Source organism: Sinohyriopsis cumingii, chromosome 1, assembly GCF_028554795.1.
Source record: "Sinohyriopsis cumingii isolate HCF-2022 chromosome 1, ASM2855479v2, whole genome shotgun sequence".
In the NCBI taxonomy this organism is placed as follows: domain Eukaryota; kingdom Metazoa; phylum Mollusca; class Bivalvia; order Unionida; family Unionidae; genus Sinohyriopsis; species Sinohyriopsis cumingii.
The window spans coordinates 76,702,819-76,727,317 of NC_142961.1; the positions used below are offsets into that span (position 1 = coordinate 76,702,819).

General features: G+C 34.4%; 1 protein-coding gene across 2 annotated transcripts in view; it reads right to left on the bottom strand.

Moving 5' to 3' along the window:
• The window catches only part of LOC149807158 (microtubule-associated serine/threonine-protein kinase 2-like), a 346,090-nt gene that overhangs the window by 261,210 nt on the left and 60,381 nt on the right, over window positions 1–24,499 (bottom strand). The window contains exon 1 of one of the 2 annotated variants that reach the window (XM_089962854.1): window positions 2,510–5,262. The exons of the other annotated variant lie outside the window; for it this stretch is intronic. Coding sequence (XP_089818980.1) covers window positions 2,510–2,683 — 174 coding nt within the window. The 5' untranslated portion in view covers window positions 2,684–5,262. Of the gene's footprint in view, window positions 1–2,509; window positions 5,263–24,499 lie in introns of those variants that run through there. 2 annotated transcript variants of the gene reach the window in all.

Here is a 24,499-nt window from a genome sequence, read left to right on the forward strand (position 1 = left end):
GTAAATCTAGATCTATGCCATTCTTTGATGAGTGGACATTATACAAAGGTACATGCGTATGTAGATCTGGATCTATGCCAGTCATTGATGAGTGGGCATTATACAAAGGTATATGCACATGTAGATCTGGATCTATGCCATTCACTGAGGAGTGGGTATTATACAAAGGTACATGTGTATGTAGATAAGGGTCTATGCCATTCATTGATGAGTGGACATTATACAAAGGTACATGCGTATGTAGATCTGGATATATGCTATTCATTGATGAGTAGGCATTATACAAAGCTACATGCATATGTAGATCTGGATCTATGCCATTCTTTGATGAGTGGACATTATATAAAGGTACATGTGTGTGTAGATCTGGATCTATGCCAGTCATTGATGAGTGGGCATTATACAAAGGTACATGTGTATGTAAATCTAGATCTATGCCATTCTTTGATGAGTGGACATTATACAAAGGTACATGCATATGTAGATCTGGATCTATGCCAGTCATTGATGAGTGGGCATTATACAAAGGTACATGTTAGTAGATCTGGGTCTATGCCATTCTTTGATGAGTGGGCATTATACAAAGGTACATGTGTATGTAGATCTGGATCTATGCCATTCACTAATGAGTGGGCATTATACAAAGGTACATGTGTATGTAGAAAAGGGCAGATCTGTACCTTTGTGTAATGGATGAGTGGACACTGCACATGGTATATGCATATGTAGATCACTGATGAGTGGACATTATACAAAGTTATATGCACATGTAGATCTGGATGAGTGGACATTGTACATGGTATATGCACATGTAGATCATTGATGAGTGCACATTATACAAAGGTACATGCATATGTAGATCTGGATCTATGCCATTCACTGATGAGTGGGCATTATACAAAGGTATATGCATATGTAGATCTGGATCTATGCCATTCACTGATGAGTGGGCATTATACAAAGGTACATGTGTATGTAGATCTGGATCTATGCCATTCACTGATGAGTGGGCATTATACAAAGGCATATGCATATGTAGATCTGGATCTATGCCATTCACTGATGAGTGGGCATTATACAAAGGTACATGTGTATGTAGATAAGGGTCTATGCCATTCACTGATGAGTGGACATTATACAAAGGTACATGTGTATGTAGAAAAGGGTCTATGCCATTCATTGATGAGTGGACATATACAAAGGTACACGTGTATGTAGATCTGGATCTATGCCATTCACTAATGAGTGGGCATTATACAAAGGTACATGTGTATGTAGAAAAGGGCCTATGCCATTCATTGATGAGTGGGCATTATACAAAGGTACATGTGTATGTAGAAAAAGGCCTATGCCATTCATTGATGAGTGGACATATACAAAGGTACATGTGTATGTAGATCTGGATCTATGCCATTCACTGATGAGTGGGCATTATACAAAGATACATGTGTATGTAGATCTGGATCTATGCCATTCACTGATGAGTGGGCATTATGCAAAGGTACATGTGTATGTAGATAAGGGTCTATGCCATTCATTGATGAGTGTACATATACAAAGGTACATGTGTATGTAGATCAGGATCTATGCCATTCACTAATGAGTGGGCATTATACAAAGGTACATGTGTATGTAGATCTGGATATATGCCATTCACTAATGAGTGGGCATTATACAAAGGTACATGTGTATGTAGAAAAGGGCCTATGCCATTCATTGATGAGTGGGCATTATGCAAAGGTACATATGGCTTTATAGATCATCTAATATTAAATCACTCAAATATAGAGTGGTAAATTTATAAAAAGAACTAAAAACTTGTCAATGAATAACCCCTGGTCATCTAGAGATTCCAAATCACTAGATAACCTGAGCTATTTCAGTGATAGGCTTAGAGTTCTTTTTATAAATTTAATTTGGCAAGGCACAAAAAAATATCAAATTCAAAATAATGTCTTGAAAACAAAACACTGACAGAACTGGACTTTATTTAAATTATTTTCCTTTAACAGATGTGAAATTACTGAAACCCCAAAATAGGTGGAGTTAACATTTTGTACTGTATTATTGATAAACCTTTATTTGTACCTAGCTCTAATTCTTCTATAACCTTCAATCCAAAGAAATAACATTTCCTCTCTTATTTTTGCTCCCTAATATTTGATAAAAGATCCTTTTCATTATTATGATTTGAAAACTGCAGGTACTAATGAAAATTATATGTATATTTATTTAAAAATCTATATTTATTCATAACAAACACAAACAAACAAAGAAGAATTAACAAAAATAAAAGGACAATGATGTGCTCTATTCCATATTTGCTCAATGTGAACAACATAAAATAATATCAGTGAATAACATGCAAGCAGATTAGTGTTCATTCTAAATTGGATCCCAATCTGTCAGTGCATTATGTAATGGCAGGCAGTATTGTAGAATTTACAGGTTGGGTGTAGATTATATGCAATGGATGAATAGACTCAATCAGCTGCATGCATTTACATACACAAGCTTTTTCATACTCCTGGAGATCTTCATCAGTAATGGATGTAATTTTGAGCCGCAGTCTACACCCCCTCCGTCGCAAAATCACTGGGACCTCTTCCTCATAAATTGTCATCTTTGTGTAATTTTTATCCATAGAAGAATTAAGTGATGGTTTGCCTTGTTTTTCAGCCATCACTAGTAATGTAGGAACTGGGAAAAAATACTAAATAATATTCCATCAGAATCATGTTGATGGTGAAGAATCCTGAGAAATCTTCTAAGTAAAATCCTAGTCACTACCAACGAATCTTGCAGACTAATTTCATTTCCATTTACATTCAGAACAAGAATCGATGGAGGATGACTTTATACAGCCAAATCACACTTGTTATGAAGGGAATGAAATTAACATGTGAGATGAATGGTTTAGTGTTTATTTCCTATCTGTCCATCTACAATGTGTCCTTCCTGAATCACGCAACTTTCATAAATTTACAATTTGAGGAATTTTATTAAGAAAATCACTAATCTATACCAATATTGATATGAACACCATATACAGATCACCACTAGTTGAATAATTAAACTGCAGAATGCCTTCACAATAATCTGCACATTTTACTTTATTTCTGTAGCTCCATTAATGTTTACTAATTGTAAGACTTCGAACATCTCTACTGAACAACAAAAATTCTTTTGGGTTTTCCTAAAGGTCTGCTTATATGAAGTGCCCATTTCTGAAATAATGTGCTAGGAAATAAAAATTCCACTTGACAGAATATGAATCTCTACTTTCCTTCATGTTTAATACTGAAAACTTGTATTGCTGTACAATTGATACCTTCTTATTTTCTGCCCTAAAAATCAATGTAACCATAGAACTTTCTGATCACAAGTGAATACCTTTAATTCTCACATTGCATTCTTCATCTGTTAATTCATCTGTTTCATCTGACTTGTAAAAAACATCGATTTACTACTACATTTTGACACTACACCATTTCTCTATCAAGTCACATAGGCTCGAAAAATATATTCTCCTAACAAATTATATGTAAAAATGTTTTCACTGAATCCTTTCTGATATTATTGATCTCTTGAGTAAAGTGCTGAGGATAATGAAATACCATTCTCCACATTACAATGTTGGATGCTTTTCACAGCAACATGTAAAACTAATACTGACAGTACATAGTGAATAGTTGTCTACTCTTAATTTGCTTCTTACATCTTACAACCACGAGTGCTTAGTCTCTGTTCTTAATCCTTCACAGTCTTCAGTGACAAAAAAATGTTTATAACTATGAAATCCTTAATTTCTAATTTTTCATTTCCTCAATGTTATGAATTAGTCACATGGTGTTCACTGTTCACCACAATATATCGTAAATAAAGCCTAGGTCTGTCTGACGTCTAATTACCATCAATATGTTGCTGAGGTTGAACAATACCCATAAAAAAAAACCAGCATACTTTAGGTCTCCATCATGTGTAGAATAGACAAGCCTCATTATTTCAGTTGTAGCTAAACCAACAACAAATACAATGTGCTCACACCTCTTAGGAATATTTCAGTTAACTGTCAGTCATTAATGAAACACAACCAGGTATTTTTTTATATCTCTTGGCTGATCACTGCTATGGAGATTTCCTCTTATTTCCAAATATGCATACAATGATTCATCAGGTTTAAAACCCTCCCATGGACTCAAGGACCTACTAAAGGCCCAATATGCTCTCTAATCTAGGCAGGAGCCCCAGACTTGCGACTACAAAGGAATAGGTTCAAATCATGCCTATGGATCAGCACTGGTGGACAGTGGTGCATCAATGGGCAAGGCACTTTACTCCAATTGTTTCATAACTAAAGAACCTACATATGTTGCTGTCACAAAAATCACACAAACCAATCATCATGTTTTAGTGTCCCTAAAAGAATGTTTTAATTTAGTCAATGCAATATATTAGTAAAACAAAATTTTAATAAATTCACCCATTGACCAAAACATGTATGGGCCCATGAACTGCAGTCTTGAGTTAACAATCTGTAAATTAACCAAGTGAGACCTAATCAATATGAATTAGAAATTATCCACATCTATTTAATCGGGCTATGATTTCATTAAATTATCTGCATAGCCAAATGAAAAGGAAATCTGTCATGCTCCCATCAATGGCTGACACACTTTACATCAGCATGATAAACAGAACGACTATATGCTTTAGATCTGACTTGATGTCATTCGCTAGTTGTCACCAATTTCTAAAATGTCACTAGTCTTAGCTAACTTTTAAAACCAGGATAAAATCTCCTTGATTAACAGAACAATTCCTAAGCAGTTTTCACACAAAAAAGCCACGTTTGTACATCCCACTGCTAATTGATCCTGTGTATCAAATGAATTCAAAGTCATTCACCTATGTCTTCTGAGCAAGACATCATGGGTATGGAGGATAACAACAGGAACATCGTCTGTCATCTTGAAGTGCTTGTATACATATATACTTAAGCTGGTATTCATTGCAAAGTATTCAAGCACTAAAGCCAAAAGTCACTTTACTATGTATTCCAGTACTAGCATAAGGAGTCATTTGTAATTCTGTACACATATATCTAAGTACAAAAGCTGAGTCTGTTAACCAGATGAACATCCCTGCATAAAGCCTGATCCCTGTGCTGTGTATATATATATATATATACTAGTAATATAGCCAAGTTTGGTGAGTCAACAATATTCATTGATGAATGTAATCACATACTAACACCAGCTAGGAAGGATTTCCGAGGGGTCCAATTCATTTACCATTGTTGTACTAATGATTCCCCCTTCATCACTAGCACCTTCTCCAAATGCAACTCATTAAAAGAATGGTAGCTGTCATAGACAAGCATACTCTTCATAATCTTACTCTGGGTAAAATCTAAACAAAAGTCTTTCTATCTTCATGTGTATATAGATGTAATTTTAGAACCAAAAGCAAATTTCCCATGTACTGCACATTCCTACACCAAATACTAATATTCAGTGAATGTGATCATGTATCAACTGGCAGCTAAGCCTTTCACTAAATAAAGGAGAATTGTGTGCATTCACAAGTAAAAAAATAATAAGTACTATAGAATACTTCAAGAGACTCTAGTGGCTCATGTTGTTCAAGTACCTGTATATGACTTGCCTCTTGAGCTGCCCACCAGCATAACAATAGCATTGCATTTATGTCTTTAACTCATTAACCCCAAGAGATTCTTTTCATTTTCGCCTGAAATGGGTGTAACAATGCTTTTTCGGGGTTACTTATCAACACAGCAAGTTTAGGCAACCTAGGGCACCAAGATTTGGGGTAGCGCCAAAACAAAGTACACTGTCAGATTATTCATTTATCATTAAATATGTTGATGAATAAAGAAAGTAATAAATTATTAAGTTGAACATGTATGATGCTAATGAACAGTTTATAATAAGCAATGCCCTGAGGGGGGGTGCAAAGTGGAAGGTTCGCCTAGGGTGCAAAATACCCCTGCACCGACACCTGCTTATGAAGATATCAAAATACATCTACTTCAGAGAGATTTTCATTTAACCTGATGCCTAGGTGTGTAAAAGACTGCTTTCAATTGGATATTTTTATTGTACATGATTGATGTGTACAAACTGGACTTTGGGAGAGGGGGGCATATTGAACCCATGATTTCATGTCCTGGCCATAGTTTAATCAAAATTTCAAATTTATCCTATTTTCTGCAAAGGTTCACCTGTCCATGTGCAGTTCAGACAGGTCTGCTTTAGATCTCAAGCAAGAAGTCCAGACATACATTCTGTATTTTGTAATGCAAGTAGAAGTCTACATTTGACATCTTTGTAGAGCTACATCTGTCTACTTTTCTGCAATACTACCTATAATAATGTTGATGGTACAGAACTCGGAGGCAGGTACAACCTTATAATGTGTAGATGTGGCAGTTCATGAGTTAATAATGAAAACAATAAACAGTATAGATTACTGTAGGATTTTAAAAATTGTTGATTGAACCACAAGAATCCAAAATAACTATCAGATATACTTGCAAACAAAGATCCTAATCTGCCATAGCATTATGCACTGGCAGATCTGGGTCTGTGCAATTCTGCAGTTGGACTTGTAAGCAAGTATATACAGTATGCTAATGACAGTGAATAACAAACTCAGTATGAATAAATCAGCTCTGCAGGAAGATAATGTTGCCAAAGAAATTGCCTTTCATGTACTGGTGGGGTTCTAGTTCTTTAGCAGAAAAATAACGCAATCTTTTCATCATTTATCTGGACAAGTGTGGTATAGAGTAATGCTTACAAATAAGATCAACTTTCCATCATACAATGACAACATTTAGTTTTTGGTCAGTAAAAAAATGTTTTTATTCTTCAAAATAAATTGCAAACAAAACACTAGAATTATTGAGAAGTATACTGCATGGCTGTGATAACTCAAATATGTCTAGTCAGATTCCCAAATTATCCAGAGCTGCTAGTATCCAAATTCTTGTAATCATCTGCATAACCCAAAAACAAACTTTTTGTTATGCTTTCATCACTGAATCATTCCTAAATCAGATAATTTGTAGCTTGATAAAAGTGGTGAAATAATTAAAAAAAATGTCATCCACACTTTATATGGTCAATGTATAAAATAACAGATAAATGGTATAATAATCTAGATGCAACTTGCACACCAAAGTAGTAATATATGATGACAAAATTGGGTCTGCAATATTTGTGTATCTAGGCCATCATGCAAATCATTACAAATGTTTCTGTTCTTTGTTTTTTTTATATAAAAATTTATATCAAAATTATACAGTAAAACCTGTCTTAAAAGACCACTGCTATAAAACCACCTGCCTCGAGAGACCAGATTCTCAGCGAACAGATTTACTGATTATGTAGTGTTATGAGAGCTGACCTGTCTTGAGAGACGAAGTTTGTTAGTTTTTTGTGCGACAGGAGTGGTCTTTAAGGTATATATACTTATAAACTAGTATCAGCAAACAGGCTAGAATTAGTTCATCTCTTTTCAAAAACTAGGTTAAATTTTGATCAATTCATTTTGTCCAGAATTATTATATATGTTATCCTTTTTAATCCAAGTATGACTACATTAACACACTTGATTCCATCTGCATATGCTAAGAAACGCATCAACTCACTCAGGAACCCGTAATGTTTTGCTATATATCCCTATGTGAGACACCAATATTTGCTCATTGTGATCAAACAGGGCTTGATAGCTTGTCTAAATTCAACACAAATCCAGTAATTACCACTGTGATGATAATGAACAATTTCTATTAATTCTTCTATCTAACAAAAACTAATCTTCCATAAGAGGCTGATGCTTTTGATGCTTTTTTTTTTCACAAAGCACAGATATCTGTAACTGTAGTCCCCAAATGTTCAAATCCATAATAAATCTGCCTTATATCCTGATGTTTTTCTTCCTGCTGTTTTCTCTCTGGCAAGGATTGCTGGTTAAGAGGGCTAAAAAAAAATGACAAGCAATTCCCTAACAGTTGGTAGTCTTGTTTGTACAAGACATATAAATGCCCTAAATTCTGACATCTCTTGCTTTACAAGTATGCATCAAACAGCATAAAGCATATATATTCTTTGAGAAAAGAGGACCAGGTGGGCCTGATACTGCTCACATGGCTTAATAACAGCTGACCATTTCATTAAGCATTCTTATTTAACCATTGCAGGACTTGGACTAGTTTTATATCATGTCAACTTACCTTATACTACTGGCTCATAAAAATAATTTTTAAGGATTGAAGACTAAGTTAGTACCCAATATACATAGTCTCTTATATAATCAAACCAATCCAATATCATGACTATTGAAATTTATTTACCAAGGTTTATTAAAACTGGATGAGAAATAGTCTCCAGATATGGTGAGGTACATGTAACATGCTGAGTCAAACAGATGCAAGATCATCTCTTTAATATATGCAGATCTCATTTATTATAAAACCTGTGTTAGACAAGAATTTATGCTTATTTACCAAGCTGTGTGTTTGTGTCTGTGTCTGTGTGTGTGTATGTGTGTGTGTGTGTGTGTGTTTGTGTGTATGTGTGTGTGATTTGGATTTTTAAAGTAGCTTTAACATTTTTTCAGTCATATCGCTATGATGTCTGCAGTGTGGCAGTTTATAGAGATGTCTAGCACTGGGGCATCATGCCGCAGACCTGTAGCATGATGTCCCACCCAGTAACATTATCCTGAAACCAGGTCAACCAGTCCTAACAATAGTTTCTTAATGCTGAGCGCCTAGCAAGGCAGCTGTACCATTTTTGTAAGTTTGGTATGACTCGACAGGGGGGTTCGAACCCGTGACCTACCACACCCGAGGCGGATGCTCTAACTACTATGTCACCAGAGCAGTCTATTTACAAGCTGAAGCTAAGTCTGATCAGAATTCAGCCTCCAGAGTAGAAACAAGTTCAGCCAATTGGACAGAAAGTTACTGCATATACAAGCATAGACTATTCTCCTCATGAAACTCATCCAACATCTTCATTATGTAACATTATACAAAATATAAACCAAAATCTCACAGGAAATTGTTGCTATAGGACTCGGTACTAATTTAGTTCCCATAGTAAAAGTATGTAAACACCATCATATTAAAAATTAAATAACTCAATAACTTTAAATTTCGGAGTGCTCATGAGCAAACCTATATTTATTAGGATAGTTGCATCCTGGATAACAGCTTCTGAGCAGAGAAAGCCATATGACCCATGGCTTTTTCTGTCTGTGTGTGTTTGAAACATGTGCTTTCAATTCCATACCAAAAAATCAGGTGCTAATTTCAGCAATGAGTGTTTCAAACTGTTAAAGGACTAAAATTCCATCAATAAAACAATATCTTTATATTTTTTCAGTTACAACATGGATAAGCTCTCAAAAGATTATTTTTACTAAACTATAAATTTCATCATCATCCAATCCTGGCCAAACTCATATATACACTACTTTATCATTACCCATTTCCAGACTGGTTCCCATTTTTCCATACAATTAGTACCTCGTGTCTTATATCTTTTAACAAGCTCAGCCAATGAAATGCATGATCTTGCTTATAACCATATTAAACACAGATCTTTATGATATAAGCGTATTTACCTTATCCCAAATGCAATCAAAATTGTCTATCCAGTGACACAAACTACGGCAAGCAGATTCAAGATCACCGCATAAAAATGTCCAAATCTTGCTCATAAGACGACTCATCTACATCTTGCTAATATCAACCTATTTACCTAAAGTTGGAATAAACTGCCATGTCAGATATACCATCTCTCAAGTGGCAGGAAGCTCAGCCAGTCAGAAATCACTCATTACTATGTGCAGATCTTGCACATATCAAAACTTATTGGATATCTTGTGATACAAGCACATTTATCAAGCCTGATAAAAATCTGATCAGAAAAAAAGCCAGTACAATGTCAACAAGATCAGCCAATCGAATGAAATATTCCCTCATGAATATCCATGGATCTCACTCATAACTGTAAGCATCTAAGATCTAGGTGATTACGGTAGTCTTTTTACCAAGCCTAATCAAAACTGCATCAGAAATACTGTTTCTAGAATGTTGGGTGGATCTTGCTCAATTAATGAACTTTATGCGAGACCTTGATTATATAAACCTATATTCCAAGTTTGATCAAAATTGGATAAATAAACATTTTGGCTTCCAAAGTGGAAACAAGTTCAGCCAATCAGATGCAAGATCACCACACCACCATAAAGTCAAGCCAGAAATACAGTATCAAGAAAAATGTATATTCTAAGTTTGATTAAAAGTGTATCAGAAACAGACCTTTCAAAGAAGCAACAAGATTACCATTAATGGCACATTATACACTGCCCAATGTTCACTAATTACCTATGTTACCACTAATACAGTATGGTTGAAATGAGAGATTACTGACCATGGGTCTCAACAACCTGGACCTCTACTACAGGTATGCAATAATAAATTGAACATAATGTAAATACTACTATCTTCTTATTAGATTTATCATAACTGTGACCTTTAACTTTTGGACTAGGCCCAGAATGTAAAGATTATTAGCATAAGCAATCATAAAGTTTCGAAGAACAAATATTTTTTCTGCAAAACCCATACCCCCAAATCAACTGTTCTCTTCCATACCTTAAGTACAAGCCCTCAACTAAAAGTAGTCACAATATTAAAGTTATTATGCCAAAAATCATATTTGTTCTTTCAGTATCATCAACCTATACCTTTGACCTTTCAACCCTCCAAATCAATTGGATTCCCTCATAAAAAATGTGCAAATCATTCACAAAATTTGTTTAACATATACATGTACTATACAATGTTGATAACTGATATTTAAATAAAGAAACCAGATGTACTCTTTCAGTCACTGTGACTTTGAAATCCAACCTTTTAATCCCAATACTAACTGGTTTCTTACTTGTCCAAAGTGCAAGCATATAGAGTAAATGTTACTATATAAGAGCTATTTTCTTCTTTCAGTCATCATTACATTGACCTTTAACAATATGACCAAAACATACAGGCATGATCATTACTCGAGTGCAAGCTATACACCAAGTTTTTCCACTGATATAGAACTAATGTTATTATGTAGAAACTATGTCTTCTTTTTAGACAGTGACCTTGACCATGCATTCTGGCTTCAAACCATTACCTCAACTGCAAGCTATCCATAAAGTTTGGTAGCTTTAGATATTGGAGAACTAGAGCTATTGTGCTTAAACCTTATCTTCCTTCAGACATAGTGACCTTGACCATTGACTTTTCTATCATGAAACTGATATGGCATTTCCTTAACTAATGTACAAGACATTCACAAAGTCTCATGCCTGTAGATTATGGACAGCTAGAGTTAATGTGCAGAAACAAAATTATTAACAGATGGACCAACAACATGTTAACATAATACACTCCACCATATGGCAGGCATATAAAAAACATATGTTGATGAACTGATGACAGATCCAGGGCCATGCCCTACACTTGTTCATTTGGCCTTGTCCTCAAAATTGCCATATTTGGATTTCCAATTATCATTAGCATTTTCTAATGCCCTAACTGGAAAAGATGATTATGGTTCTAATGTCTGTATAAACTGTTGTTATCTTCTGTATTATGTGTGCAACTTTTGGTCCATGACTATATTTATTTTTAGATAATGAGCTATAAATAGGTTTTTAGATAATGAGCTATAAATAAGTTGTTGACTTAGGTTTGAGTTCATGAAAATGAATCTGTGTAGAGTTACGGTAATTTCTCATTGGATAACTAAGTCAGATGGGTTGTGTTGCAACGTAAGTTATGTGGGTTGTATTGCGACATAGTCATAATATAGTCTTGAATCTCTCTCTCTCTCTCTATCTATCTATCTATCTATATATATATATATATATATATATATATATATATATATATATATATATATATATATTACTGTTCTTAGTTTATTTTCATTCTGCAGATGTTTTTACTGTTGTTTTGATTTCATTTGAGAAGAGTCGTTTATTTCAATTATTCATTGGCATTACAAAGTGTTCATATGTAAGTCATTTCAAGGAGTTTTGGGCAATGTCATTAGGATACAGCAAGACTATTGCATTTTCATCACATTCAAAGATGCTGGTACACCTGCACATTCAGGTCCTGGAATTAATGTGGAACACATATTTGTTTCAAAGTTGTGATATAACTTTTTGGATTATTTTCCATCTAATTCATAATACTGTAAGTTCCATTTTATAACTAGGAGAATTAAATTATTTCTTATGTTTTACAAAATGTGATGGTTTTGCTTCTTTCTGTTACTTACTTTATGAGCATAGAGTCATAACATTGTGCTTGTTGATCCAAGCCGCAGTTAAGAATGTCATGCACAGCACGTGTATACAAATATTTCTGTAGTACACAAGTGTACATGCACATGTTTTATGTTGCTGACTGCAGACTGCAGCAATAAACTGAATAAAGAGTGGAAAAAAATGAAACTCTCAATGTATTTAAGCTGAAAGTTCTAATGAAAGTCTGAACAGAGGTATCCTTTACTGATATATGAAATGAATGTAGTAAACTAATATTCTAAAGTAAACACACATGGAAACTATTGCTTTTTCTGACAGAGGGCATCTACATCCTCTGGGAAAGCAGACAAAAATTACCAAAAAAAAGTTTTCTTGCAATGGGAACCAGTGGTAACTGTAGCAGCAATGATGTTAAATTTTGTGTTAAATTTTGCTAACGTTGTCTGAAATGTATTATAGACCTGTTCAAAAGAAAAACAATTTGTTCTGCAGTATCCATGTAGAAGTACATGATGTTGGTGTGGTCAAGGGAAACCAAGGCCAAATGTCATTGTTGCCAAAGTAATCAAAAATGTATTTGTATAGATTAGGCATCTGCAACTTCACCCAGATCACAGGCCAGATAAGTGACTTTTAAAGCCGCACCATATGATGTAAATAAGTGGATAAAACCAGGTGAGGGCTGTAGTTTGCGCATGCCTGCTGTAGATAATGATTTTGGGTGAATGATTTCCATGCATGACGTCAGTGATCAACTTCCCAACTCCAACACTTCATGTCACTTTTTTTTTAATGAACTGATCTGTCTTATAAATAAAAAATTTCTTCCCAAGACTTGTATAATGCCATAACAACTCAGATCACAGAATCACAATTTGCCTGCATGTGTGTCAGAGTGTATATGAAAAGAAATTGTAATCAAACCATGTTATATACACAATGATGTGTGCCAAAATCCATATTCAGTTATTTTTGTAGAATACCTTATTGGTATGAAGTTTATTTCCCAGCCAAATTTAATATATTTGCCTGTACATTTGTAAATAACTGAGCCACATCAATACATTTCTGTACAAATGCTGTAACCCTCATAACATAAATGCCTTATTATTATTATTATTATTATTATTATTATTATTATTAAATTAAGCAAGTACCACTGATGCCATTACACTTGTTTAAAAAGGCAAGTAAAATAATCATTAACTATGAAATTTTCATATCATTATTATTATTTTGTTGATATCATACACTGAATCTGAACTGAAACAATTAGATTGTATTTTATGCTTCATAAACAATTTATGTAAGGGTGCAAATTTCTGTCGATCTATAAAGAGCACATTAATTTCGGCAAGTGAACAATTAATTAGATTTATGGGGACAGGTGCGTGTTAAATTCCTATACTGCAATGATTTTGAATGTCTATGTTGTGAGAGGAAGTGGTTCTTAATTAAGCCTTTGTTTATTTAACAGTCAGACAGACTGGAAGGATAAGGTTAACTTCGATCTTTGTATCGAAAATGTCAGAGTTGAGATTGTTCAGAATCAGTTATTTGGAAATCTAGAAATCAGGCTGACTGCAATTTTGGTGCCTAGTTATAAAAGGCAGTAGATATATTTAATCTTGATTGGTTACGCTAAATAAGGGGCATGTTTCCCACCCAAAATTTCTTGGTTTTAATATGCCCCGTCGCAAAATTTAGTCAATGTTTTCCTGCAAGAGGAAAAAATATAGGTGACCCGGAGATTGAATAGGTTTGTTTATGGTCTGCCATGTTTGGCTTGACCAGATAGACTTTGGTATCTGTTTGAATTCTGATAGGATGATATGTGACATAACAAGATGGGAAAAATGATTTATTCCTATTAGGACATCTGACAGAAGATTTAGGTTGCTTCTGTTTATTTTGAAAGAGGAAATAGCTCCACTGGTGTATACACATAGCTACATATCAATGTATCCAAGTATCATCGTACACCGCTCCCTCGATAACTCGCGCCCAGATAACTCGCGATCCCGCTTATAACGCGGTGTCCATCTTGGCTCCCGATTTTTTTCCAGAGAAAATGTATTTAAAATATCTTTAAAATATGCTGAACATGAAAAAATTATGATAAGAATTGATCAATTAAACCTTGATACATTGTTCGTTTTATCATTGAAAATGGTGATTAATGCCCGTAAAAATATAATCCATATTTTGAAATTTGCAAGTTCTAAAGAAGAATTAATTTCAGAGGTCTCAAAAACGCTTAATTACGCGTATTTGGATGCCAATTTTTGATCTGGGATACAGAAGGTCACTGAGGTGGGAGTCCTCCATACGCATGTAATAGGTGCGCGGGAAAATTCAAAGATTTGCCGGTCCTGTTTCAGCCACCTGCTTTGTGGGAAAATGTGTTGATCAGTTAACTGTGCTGATATTTACAATGACAGAATTCAGTGACTGAAAGACTCTTTGATGTACTGTTGCCATTTTATAAGAGTACATTAAAAAAAAAAAAGAACATGATGCAACAGCTAGGCGGCTAGTTCAAAGGCTTTGACTAGCGGCCGAGTGAGAAAATGTACTGATATTTAGTGATTGAATTCAGAGGCAGAAAGACCCAGTTTTAAAATCCTAGCGAGACCTCTGTTTAAAGATATCATATATTATGTAAGTTTTTATGATAAATAGTTGTCAGTATACTGTAAATAAACAGTCTGGTGAAATAGCGATCAATGAAAACTTCTGGTAAATGCTAACAGGTGGCAACAGAGAATGAAATAAACACCAATTAAACGTCTTCCTGTGTGAAAGTCACATTCTAATCCTTTAATTCCGTTTCAGTGTAAACATTATAATCACAACATATTCTGTTCATTGAAAACATAAAAAGAGTCAATCAACCGTCACATTGAAACCCGTGAGTACTTCTGTGAGAACCTAATTACATGTACATGCCGGCTTTGTTTTGATCAACAACTTGGGGAAGTGTTTGTTGCATTAAAAAAAAAAATCGATTACAAGAGACCTCGGGTGCTGGATTAAGGGTGTTGGAGCTGCCTTTGACGTAAAGCAAAACAGTAACAGAGACAACGTTGCTGATAGTGACTTTGAATGTTTCAGTGAAACTGATGTCATTAATGCCGAGGCTGTTTGGGAGAAATTCGTACAGACTCATGGTCCTGAGATAGGCGTTTCTCTTGATGATATGGAGGATGATATGGAGGAGTGGATTTGTGCTGACATTGATTGCCCCACAGCCGAATACATGTCAGATGAAACTATAATTATTTCTATAGCGAACAGATTTGCAGCAGAAGACGATTCTAACTGGAGTAACACAAGTGTTGAAAGTGATGCAGACGCAGATGTTGCACCCCCCACCTCTCTGCACAGGAAGCAATCAAATATTTTGATATTGCCATAGGGTGGCTGGAGACCCAAAATGTTGACTACGTAAAGCTCGTGCAGTTGACAAATCTGAGGGATTTTGCTCGGCGGCAGAGAAACCAAGGAGTAACACACACACAAAATAACTGATTTTTTCAAGAAGTGAATTGATATTTGTCAAGCGTGGCACAAACGGCAAGTATTAACTTGTTCTAATTTACGCTGTTTTAAATTTGTAGACCGATTAAATATGTTAGTACTGATTAACCCTTGTTTTTTTTCTCCATTTTACTTCTATCACATTCAAATCTATTTATCTATCTATCGTTCGATCGACACTGTTTCTCGAAAAGAGTCGATCTTTTGTATATTAAAAAAACATCTAATTTGGATCAAACAATAAAACTAGAATGTATTCAATTCAACATAAAAATTAGTGATGTAGTACACAATGTGTGAAGTGGTACACGTTAAGCGAACAGAAACCACGTGGAATAATGTTTTCGATGATCACCACAATGTACTGTAATTTATCCTGAAATTAATGTTGTCCTATGAGGAAATAATAAAGTACACCGTTATGAAGAGATATTTATTAACAGTTAATCTCAGAACGATTATAAAGTGAGTATTCAACAGTATAATCTGCCTACCCCCCACTCCCTTATTTCTCCGTTATGTCGTCAATCACTTTATTGGTTTTGGGCTTATCTTATAGGTCCCTTGATAACTCGCACCTCACTTATAGTGCGGTCGATGTTTCTGGACCCCGATGTGCGCGAGTTATCGAGGGAGTGGTGTACTTACTTATCCTGCTACCCACACCCACACAAAGTTTGAGGGCAGAAAGAGGCGAGACAATAGAGAGTTTGGAGAAAAAAAAAGCGAAAGGACCAAGAAGAACAGCCACAGTGAAGTTGGAGTGAACAAAATAAAAGCAGGTTATTAAGTTGGACAAGGCAATGACTTTGATTATTCACTCGATTCTATGATGAAGCAATTCTATCATTTAAAACAGATCGGCTATTTATATATGTATATTTGTGTTTGAAATTCAGTGAACAATTTATTTCAAAAGAGAAGTGCATTATGCAGCATCTTCCTACTGTAATGGATTATCACAGTTGTTTATGTAATTGATTAAATTGTTGTATTTCATGTATGGGGGCTCATGTCATTCTGTTCTGTATATCTGCTCTGATCTCTATTTATTCCATCTATAAGTTTCACACTTTATATTAATATTTACTCGATCCATGCAACAACACCAAGGGCAATCACCATCTAGATAACGATAACCAAATAAAGCAGACACCTTGTAAGAAGGTACAATCCGCCAATCAACCCCACCAACATCTCCAGCCCCCCAGTTTACAACTGCAGCGTTTAGTTTGTGCGCCAATCAACCCCACCAACATCTCCAGCCCCACAGTTTACAACTGCAGCGTTTAGTTTGTGTGATTTCACTGTGACAAGATATATTGATTCAAAGTAGTGATCAAATTACTGTAAAGTGGATAATTAATTTCACAGATTTAAAACTGAGCAATTTATTCCAAAAGCAAAGATTTCAAATTTGGCATGCAAATATTTCGGTGACAGCACATCAAACAAGGTCAAAATATTAAAACTGATAAATGTTTGACAGAGTTTGTTTCTGCAATCTCACTCTAACTTCCTGGCTGAATGGGAGGAAAAATATTTTTGGTGTTTAATGATGGCAGTGGCATGGATGCAGAATTTTAAGGATTTAAAAAGGGGTCACAACTAAATTACCTAGGTCACAACTAAATTACCTAACATAAATCAATTATTCTAGTCAGCACATCAATTTAGGAATTCACCAAACAAAATTAACTTGGCTAAAAAATGTATGCTCAATAAATTTCATTATGAAAAAGAAAATAGCGTACATGTATAATAATGGTTTCAAGGATGGACAAACAGATAGACAGATATGGGGTTTTTCTTACCAGTCATAGATATCAAACAAATTATGTGAAGACATGTCATCTATAATTGTATTTAAATTTTCTTTGGTATCAGTAGCAATTAAGTTATGAGTGATTTCCTGATCATTTGTGTTGGAATAAAGCAGTATTTCATTTCCTCTATTTACAAAGCAGCACAAATCACTTTTGTTTAGGTAAAATAAAACAAACAACCAGTAAACATATTTTCTGTCAATTATTATTCAGTAAAACTAAATGTCACTTTATATGTTAAAATCAATTAATCACTAATTTAATGATGCTAAACTACAGCAGTTTAGAGTATTCTACTAGAAATATTATGGAATATGAAAAAGGGCACATGTTCTTTTCTGTACATGTTATCAGGGGAGATAACCACAGTTTTACAATGACCAATGCTAGATCTCATGAATTATCACACAACTTTCTACAGTTCCTACTTCATGTCTTTATATTTAATATGTGCCATAAATAAAATATTTCACTATTAATTTGTGATAAAATCCAAGTATGGAACATACACATTGGTTTATTTCAATAAAACTTCTGTATGCTGAAAATTATTATTCATGTGGTTATCTCCCAATGAGGTAGGTTTACAAAACAAAAATAGTTTGTAAGGCTTCAGTCCTGAATATTCTATGATTTTCAATTCATTCTGATCAAAGTAACAAACAGAACCTCAAAGTTTTCTGAATGAGCCTGAACTAACAATGCTGATGGGGTGTAACTCTAAGTACAATGATGCTAACAATAAAGAAATGTCAATAGATATTAACCTGTGGTTCCTCTACTAACACACTAACAATTTGAATTACATGGTTTAATATTAAAAATACCAAATCTGACATGGGGAGATTTGCTTGAGGATCAAGGATACAGAACAATTTCAAAGCAGTATAAAATGTTTCATGCTTATTACCAACTAAAACATGTCAGCAACAAAAGATGAATTTTATTTTGAATACACACACACACAAATGCGACTAAATAACTGATGTGGTTTTGCATTATAAAAAATAAAACGTTTTTGCTGTTACCTAAATTCATCGATTGTGGAAGTATGTCCTATGCTATTTCCATTCATTAATACTTTTTAAAAGGACCTTTCAATCTGTAAATTGCAGCAAGCACAAAATCCCACCAAACTTGGTTATCCACAAATAACAGTCAGTTGCCAGTATTCTGTAATTGCTTGTACTCTTGTTCAGTAAAAGATAACATATAGCAAAGCAATGAAATACAGGATGGAAAAATGTAAAAATCCTATCCTGATAAACTGGGGGCCAATTAGATGCCTATTAGCAATGTTTGTGCAACAGGAGAATAAATTTGGAGAAGATGAGATTTGACTCATTTGCAGCTTATTCTGTAGCAATAACTCTCTGTGGATTTGTCTATAATCCAACCCTCTCAACAGGAGGCTTGATGTATGTTACCATCTTTTTCAAGTTTTTTTGCATACCATACATTTCCATATAAAATAGCCCTATGCAAATGCATTAAAAAAATTATCACAAAACAATTCAGCCCCATGCCAACAATCCTTTCACAATTGTAAGAAAAAAAAGTTTACAGCTGAATGTTTTAAATATTTTTTGTTCATTCACAGGACCATTCATTTCTGAGTATGCAACTGAATTTTTTTAAAGGTTTCTTTTTCTTTTGACAAGTACAAGAAGAAGCCATTGTTATTAAGTCAGGTTAATCATTCAAAATGATCTGTTAATGACTGATTATAACTGTAATAATTTTCGTAAAAGAAACGTTTTATACTTTTAAATAAACTTTCTCTCAGAAAGTGGGGCCAAATAAAATGTGGAGATTTTGAAACTAGAGGGATATGGTAGCAGGAATAGGTGAAATGAACAGGTGGTGCCAAAACTATCAACATTAAGATCAAACTAATAAATAACAACCAATGAGTCATCCAATGGCAACTTGAAGCAGTCTGAGAACTGTCCATGCCAAAATAACAGATTACTGCCAAAGGACCCTTTTAAGTTACTGCCAAGATTTATTTTATATGGAAAGGTATATACAATAGTCAACTATATGCGTTGTGCACGTAATTTGAACAATAGTCCCTTAAAGAGACTGATGCACCACTGGCCAATAAGAATTGCCAGGAATCCAAACTAAGTACATTTCTTCTTGATAACTGCTGAGCGTTGAAACCATTTCTCACATTTTTGGCGCAATAATAGACTGCCAAGATGATCATGGTAGTAGAAATATTGTATGCAAGCTTGGCCCAGTTTTATCTTAGGACCAACTAAACATCATAACAAGTCCTCTGCTAATAAACCTAGATCAAACATTGAAGAAAGAAAAATACTCTTAAGATGGCCATCATAATGGCCATATTGGATGCAATGTCATGACCATTTTCATTTAGTACCAATCAGATATCATAAGTATTCTTTTCTTGAGAACTCAATGTTGGCATGGACATCCATTTAGGAGTAGCAACTGCATGATTCTGAATTTGGCTGCCATGGTGGCCATATTGGAGTACAGATGGCATCATGTTCATTTGTGACCCACTGGAAACTATAAAAAGCCTTCTGGAAAAAAACAACATGTAGATATGCCCAACCATTCTGGAGAGGAAGCAATAACAATATTTTCAAAATGGTCACTGTGGCAGCCATATTTGATGTCCAAGAAGACCCATTTTCATTTAGGATAACCTGGGCCTTGGAATGAATTTGTGTGGAATCTCATGGCAATTGTCCAAATAGGAGTAACTTGTGCTATTTGGCTGATAGAGGAAGGAAAACAGGCCATTCTACATCCTCATCTGGTCTTATGACCAATGCTTTATTAGCTATCTTTTTTCAGCTGTTAATAAAACTATAACAATAGACGTGGATACCTATACCATTAAAGTATAACTGAAAAACCTGGATTTAAGATGCAGCACCAACTTTGAAACTGTGACCAAAGAATGTTGGAAGGGGTGTTCATATAGAACTTGGGTCCCCTTAATATTCAAACCAAACATAATATGGCTGAAATGTATGTTATCCTCCAAAGTCACTGAAGGAAAAAATATTAGCTTGTGACGGCAATCTTCGAAGCCAATTGCAATAGCTTGTTGGTACTGAGCCTTGTTATCAAATATGATTCCATTCAATGAAGTTCTTTTAAAATGTTATCCAGTGGAAAGAAATTTGTGACAGAAAGGATGGAACAGGAAGGACAAGGTGTAATGCTACATGACCCCTTGATTGATTGGGTCTGAAAAGAGAGAAAATAAAGCAAACTGAGGCACAGTTAGACAGAAAAAGCAATTTGAGACAAATTCTGACAGCAAATTCTGACAGATGGCAACAGTAAAGATAAAGACAGTCACTGCTACTCAAAATACAACTACTTACAAATGACCTTGGAAACAGACAGACAAACACAAACATGAATTCATACACAAAACTAAGCTGAAGAATCATTCATATAATCATCAGCTGTAAAGGGACTGAGTAAACAACCAAGAATTTGATATAGACTTTATCTCAACTCGCTAATTAGATGGTATCAATTTTGAAACTTAACTGAAAATATATTTTCTTAGCATTCCCAATATGTGTTTACCATCCCCATTACTGTTTATTCTCACCTATATTTGTTTACCATTCAGAACTCCATCTCATGTCGCGGTGGTGTGGGGGTTTGTTCTCTCAAATGATTTTGAACAGAAAACTCATGTTCTAGCGTGCAGTCGAAAAATGTTGATATTTTGAAGCTTTATTTAAAATACTGTTATTATAAAAAGACTAACATGATTTTACCAAACTGGGCATCTCACACTTTTCGTCATCTATGACTGTAAAAAGACTCACTCCAAGTATTGCTACAATTTGGAGGCTTTTTAATAGGTGGCCCAGTGTTATCTTCTCTGTGACAAACTTCTGTCTCAGACACTATGTAAAAGCTAAATTATACAAATTTGCTATTAAAATTCAAGATTTGTGAGAATTTTTTACTTCTGAGGCAACAAAAATGCCTGGCACTGGAAATATGAACTACACATACTCCACATGCCAACTGATAAGGGAATGGCAGGGGGAGGAGGGAGGATTAGATTCCCTGCAGTTTTGAACACAAATTTCTAGAGATGTTTTAACAATTTATATACATCCAGCTTTTAACTGAATTTGAGGATGGTAAACAGACCTAAAAATAATTAAAATACATAATATTTGTCAATTAAAACTCTCTAAAGTATATATTTAATTAAAAGGTACTGTATAAATTTGCTTTTAAGTCAAGATCCTGATCTGCCATAGTATAATATGCTGCAGATCAGGGTATCTGCCGTTTGTTCTACTGATCGCTCATATCAAAATGCATAGACCCTGATCTGGCAGTGTATAATGCATCAGCAGATCTGGGTCTGTGCAGTCTGCAGTTGGTGTGTATGTGTGCTTTGGATTTTTAACATAGCTTTAAAAAAATTTCAGTCATATCGCTACGATGTCTGCATTGTGGCAGTTTAAAGTGATGTCTAGCACTGGGGCATCATGCTGCAGACATGTAGCATGATGTCCCACCCAGTCACATTACTTTGACACCAGGCCGACCAGTCATAACACTAACCTTTTAATGCTGAGCGCCAAGAGAGGCAGCTGTTAGCAGTCTGCAGCTGGACTCAACTTATAAGTGTTAAGATATACAGTAACAAGAAAATTGTATAAACATTTTGTCAAGAAATTGTTGCAAACTTCATCTCAAAATGTCTTGTAAAAAAAGTCTGGGCAAGGGAGGTCATAATGAACAATTCTGACAAAATATGTCAAATGAATAAGCAAAGTGATGTACCTAGATCCCTTGGTGAAGGGACACCATGTCCCACTTCATGTACAACATAGAAAGGACAAATAAATGTGTTCATTATAAAATAATGGATGAAAAAGACTGCCCAAGGGGCACACAATGGATCAAGATTTGGGTGTACAAGGGAACAAAAACTGCTTAAAGTGCAATAATGTAACATGTATAAAACTTTCTTACATCAGCTAACTAATTACAGAAATAGCAACATTAAAAAAGACCTACATGTGCATGCGTGTGTGCACATGTGTGTGTGATATTGACAATATTATCTAGGATTTTATTAAGGGGTACAAGTAATAGTCAAATAATATCCATTGAAAAAAACTAAATCGCAAATTTAAACTTTGGACATACATTCCTTTCATGAAATGTGATATACTATGAATTATTCACAGCCTCAAGTTCCCTGGGGAGAATCTACAACAATGTATTTAGATTTTACACATGTGAAATCATTATATTGTTACACTCTAGTGATATCCCATTCTGGCACTCTGTTAATCTATAACAACCCTATAATAAAAGATACTGTCAACAAGATAATCCATGTCAATAACAAATAATGTTCAGATTAACATTTTTAAAATTTTAAACAACACTGGGTTTGTCATGAAGAAATATTACTTCATTGCCAACTTTTCTGATGGCCACAGTAACAGTGTGTGTATTTATTTACAACTTTAATTTGCCCCAGTATCAATTACCATATAGGCAAGCATATGGTACCAAGAGACACCACAGTGGCAATAAATGCCAGGCTGGATGACCTTGATTTGTCCCAGATGTAGCTCATCTAGCTGTTACTTTCTCTTTACATATTACTTACTCCTAGTACAGGCCCCAGGTCTGAATATCTCTAGATTCTGTTGCTTGCCTGCCAGTGTTTGCTTTATCTGTCATCACCTTGTTATCAGCAAGTGTGACTTTCACTCATGTCAAATATAATTGCTTTTAGACTCCCAGCTAACTGTCCAGTTATAATGCCCCTATTTCAGTTCCCTGTGTTTGAAAGCTAGCTTTAAATATGGGACTTCTATATTTATTGTATTGGGCATAATAAATGGTAGGTCTATATTTTGTACCAAAATAAGATTAACTGACTGTTGTTGTGATGTATTTGATTGACAGATGCTTCAAATACAATGTCTAAATAGTTTTTGACTTTTTACAAGAATACTTACAGTTTTATCTTGAAGACAGGGAGTATGTAATATCATCAAGAATTTAGTGTATCACATACATAAACTTTCTATTGTGAGTTTCTATTTGAGATACATTATATATATATATATATATATATATATATATATATATATATATATATATATATATATATATGGAATTGTAGAAATATAATAGCCTTATACCACGGTCATTTGCAAAAGTTTATAGAATTAATGTATCAATCCAGTTTAAGTTCATTGACAGTTCAATAATAATAAGTTAAGTTCAATCTCCAAAATCCACAAAATCAAGAAACCCAGAGTTCATGTCGCTTTAATTCTCATGTTGGTCATTTATTTGTCTAATTGCAGCAAGAAGTAATTAAGGCATAACATTGTCTATGTCGGTAAATTAGAAGTGTATCATCATTAGATAGTAGCACTTTTTTGCCTAATGTATATTATAAGTAGCATAGATAGAGACTATGGTAATTAGCATATATGTTTGTAAATGATCATGGAAGTGTATAAAGCCTTTAATCATACATTGGAGCATAACTGACACCAGCCTTGTGTAAATAGCATTCAGGCAACAAATTGAAGCAATTGATATATGGTCATATGTGTTTGTAGTTTATATTTCTATCCATCTCTCATATCACTGATCAATCATACTTGTAATCTTTTATCTTCCAATACATAAAATCTAGTACCAAAATTCTAACTTTATATTTTATTATCTAGTTTGACAGAATTGTTGACATCAGATAGTTAAATAATTTC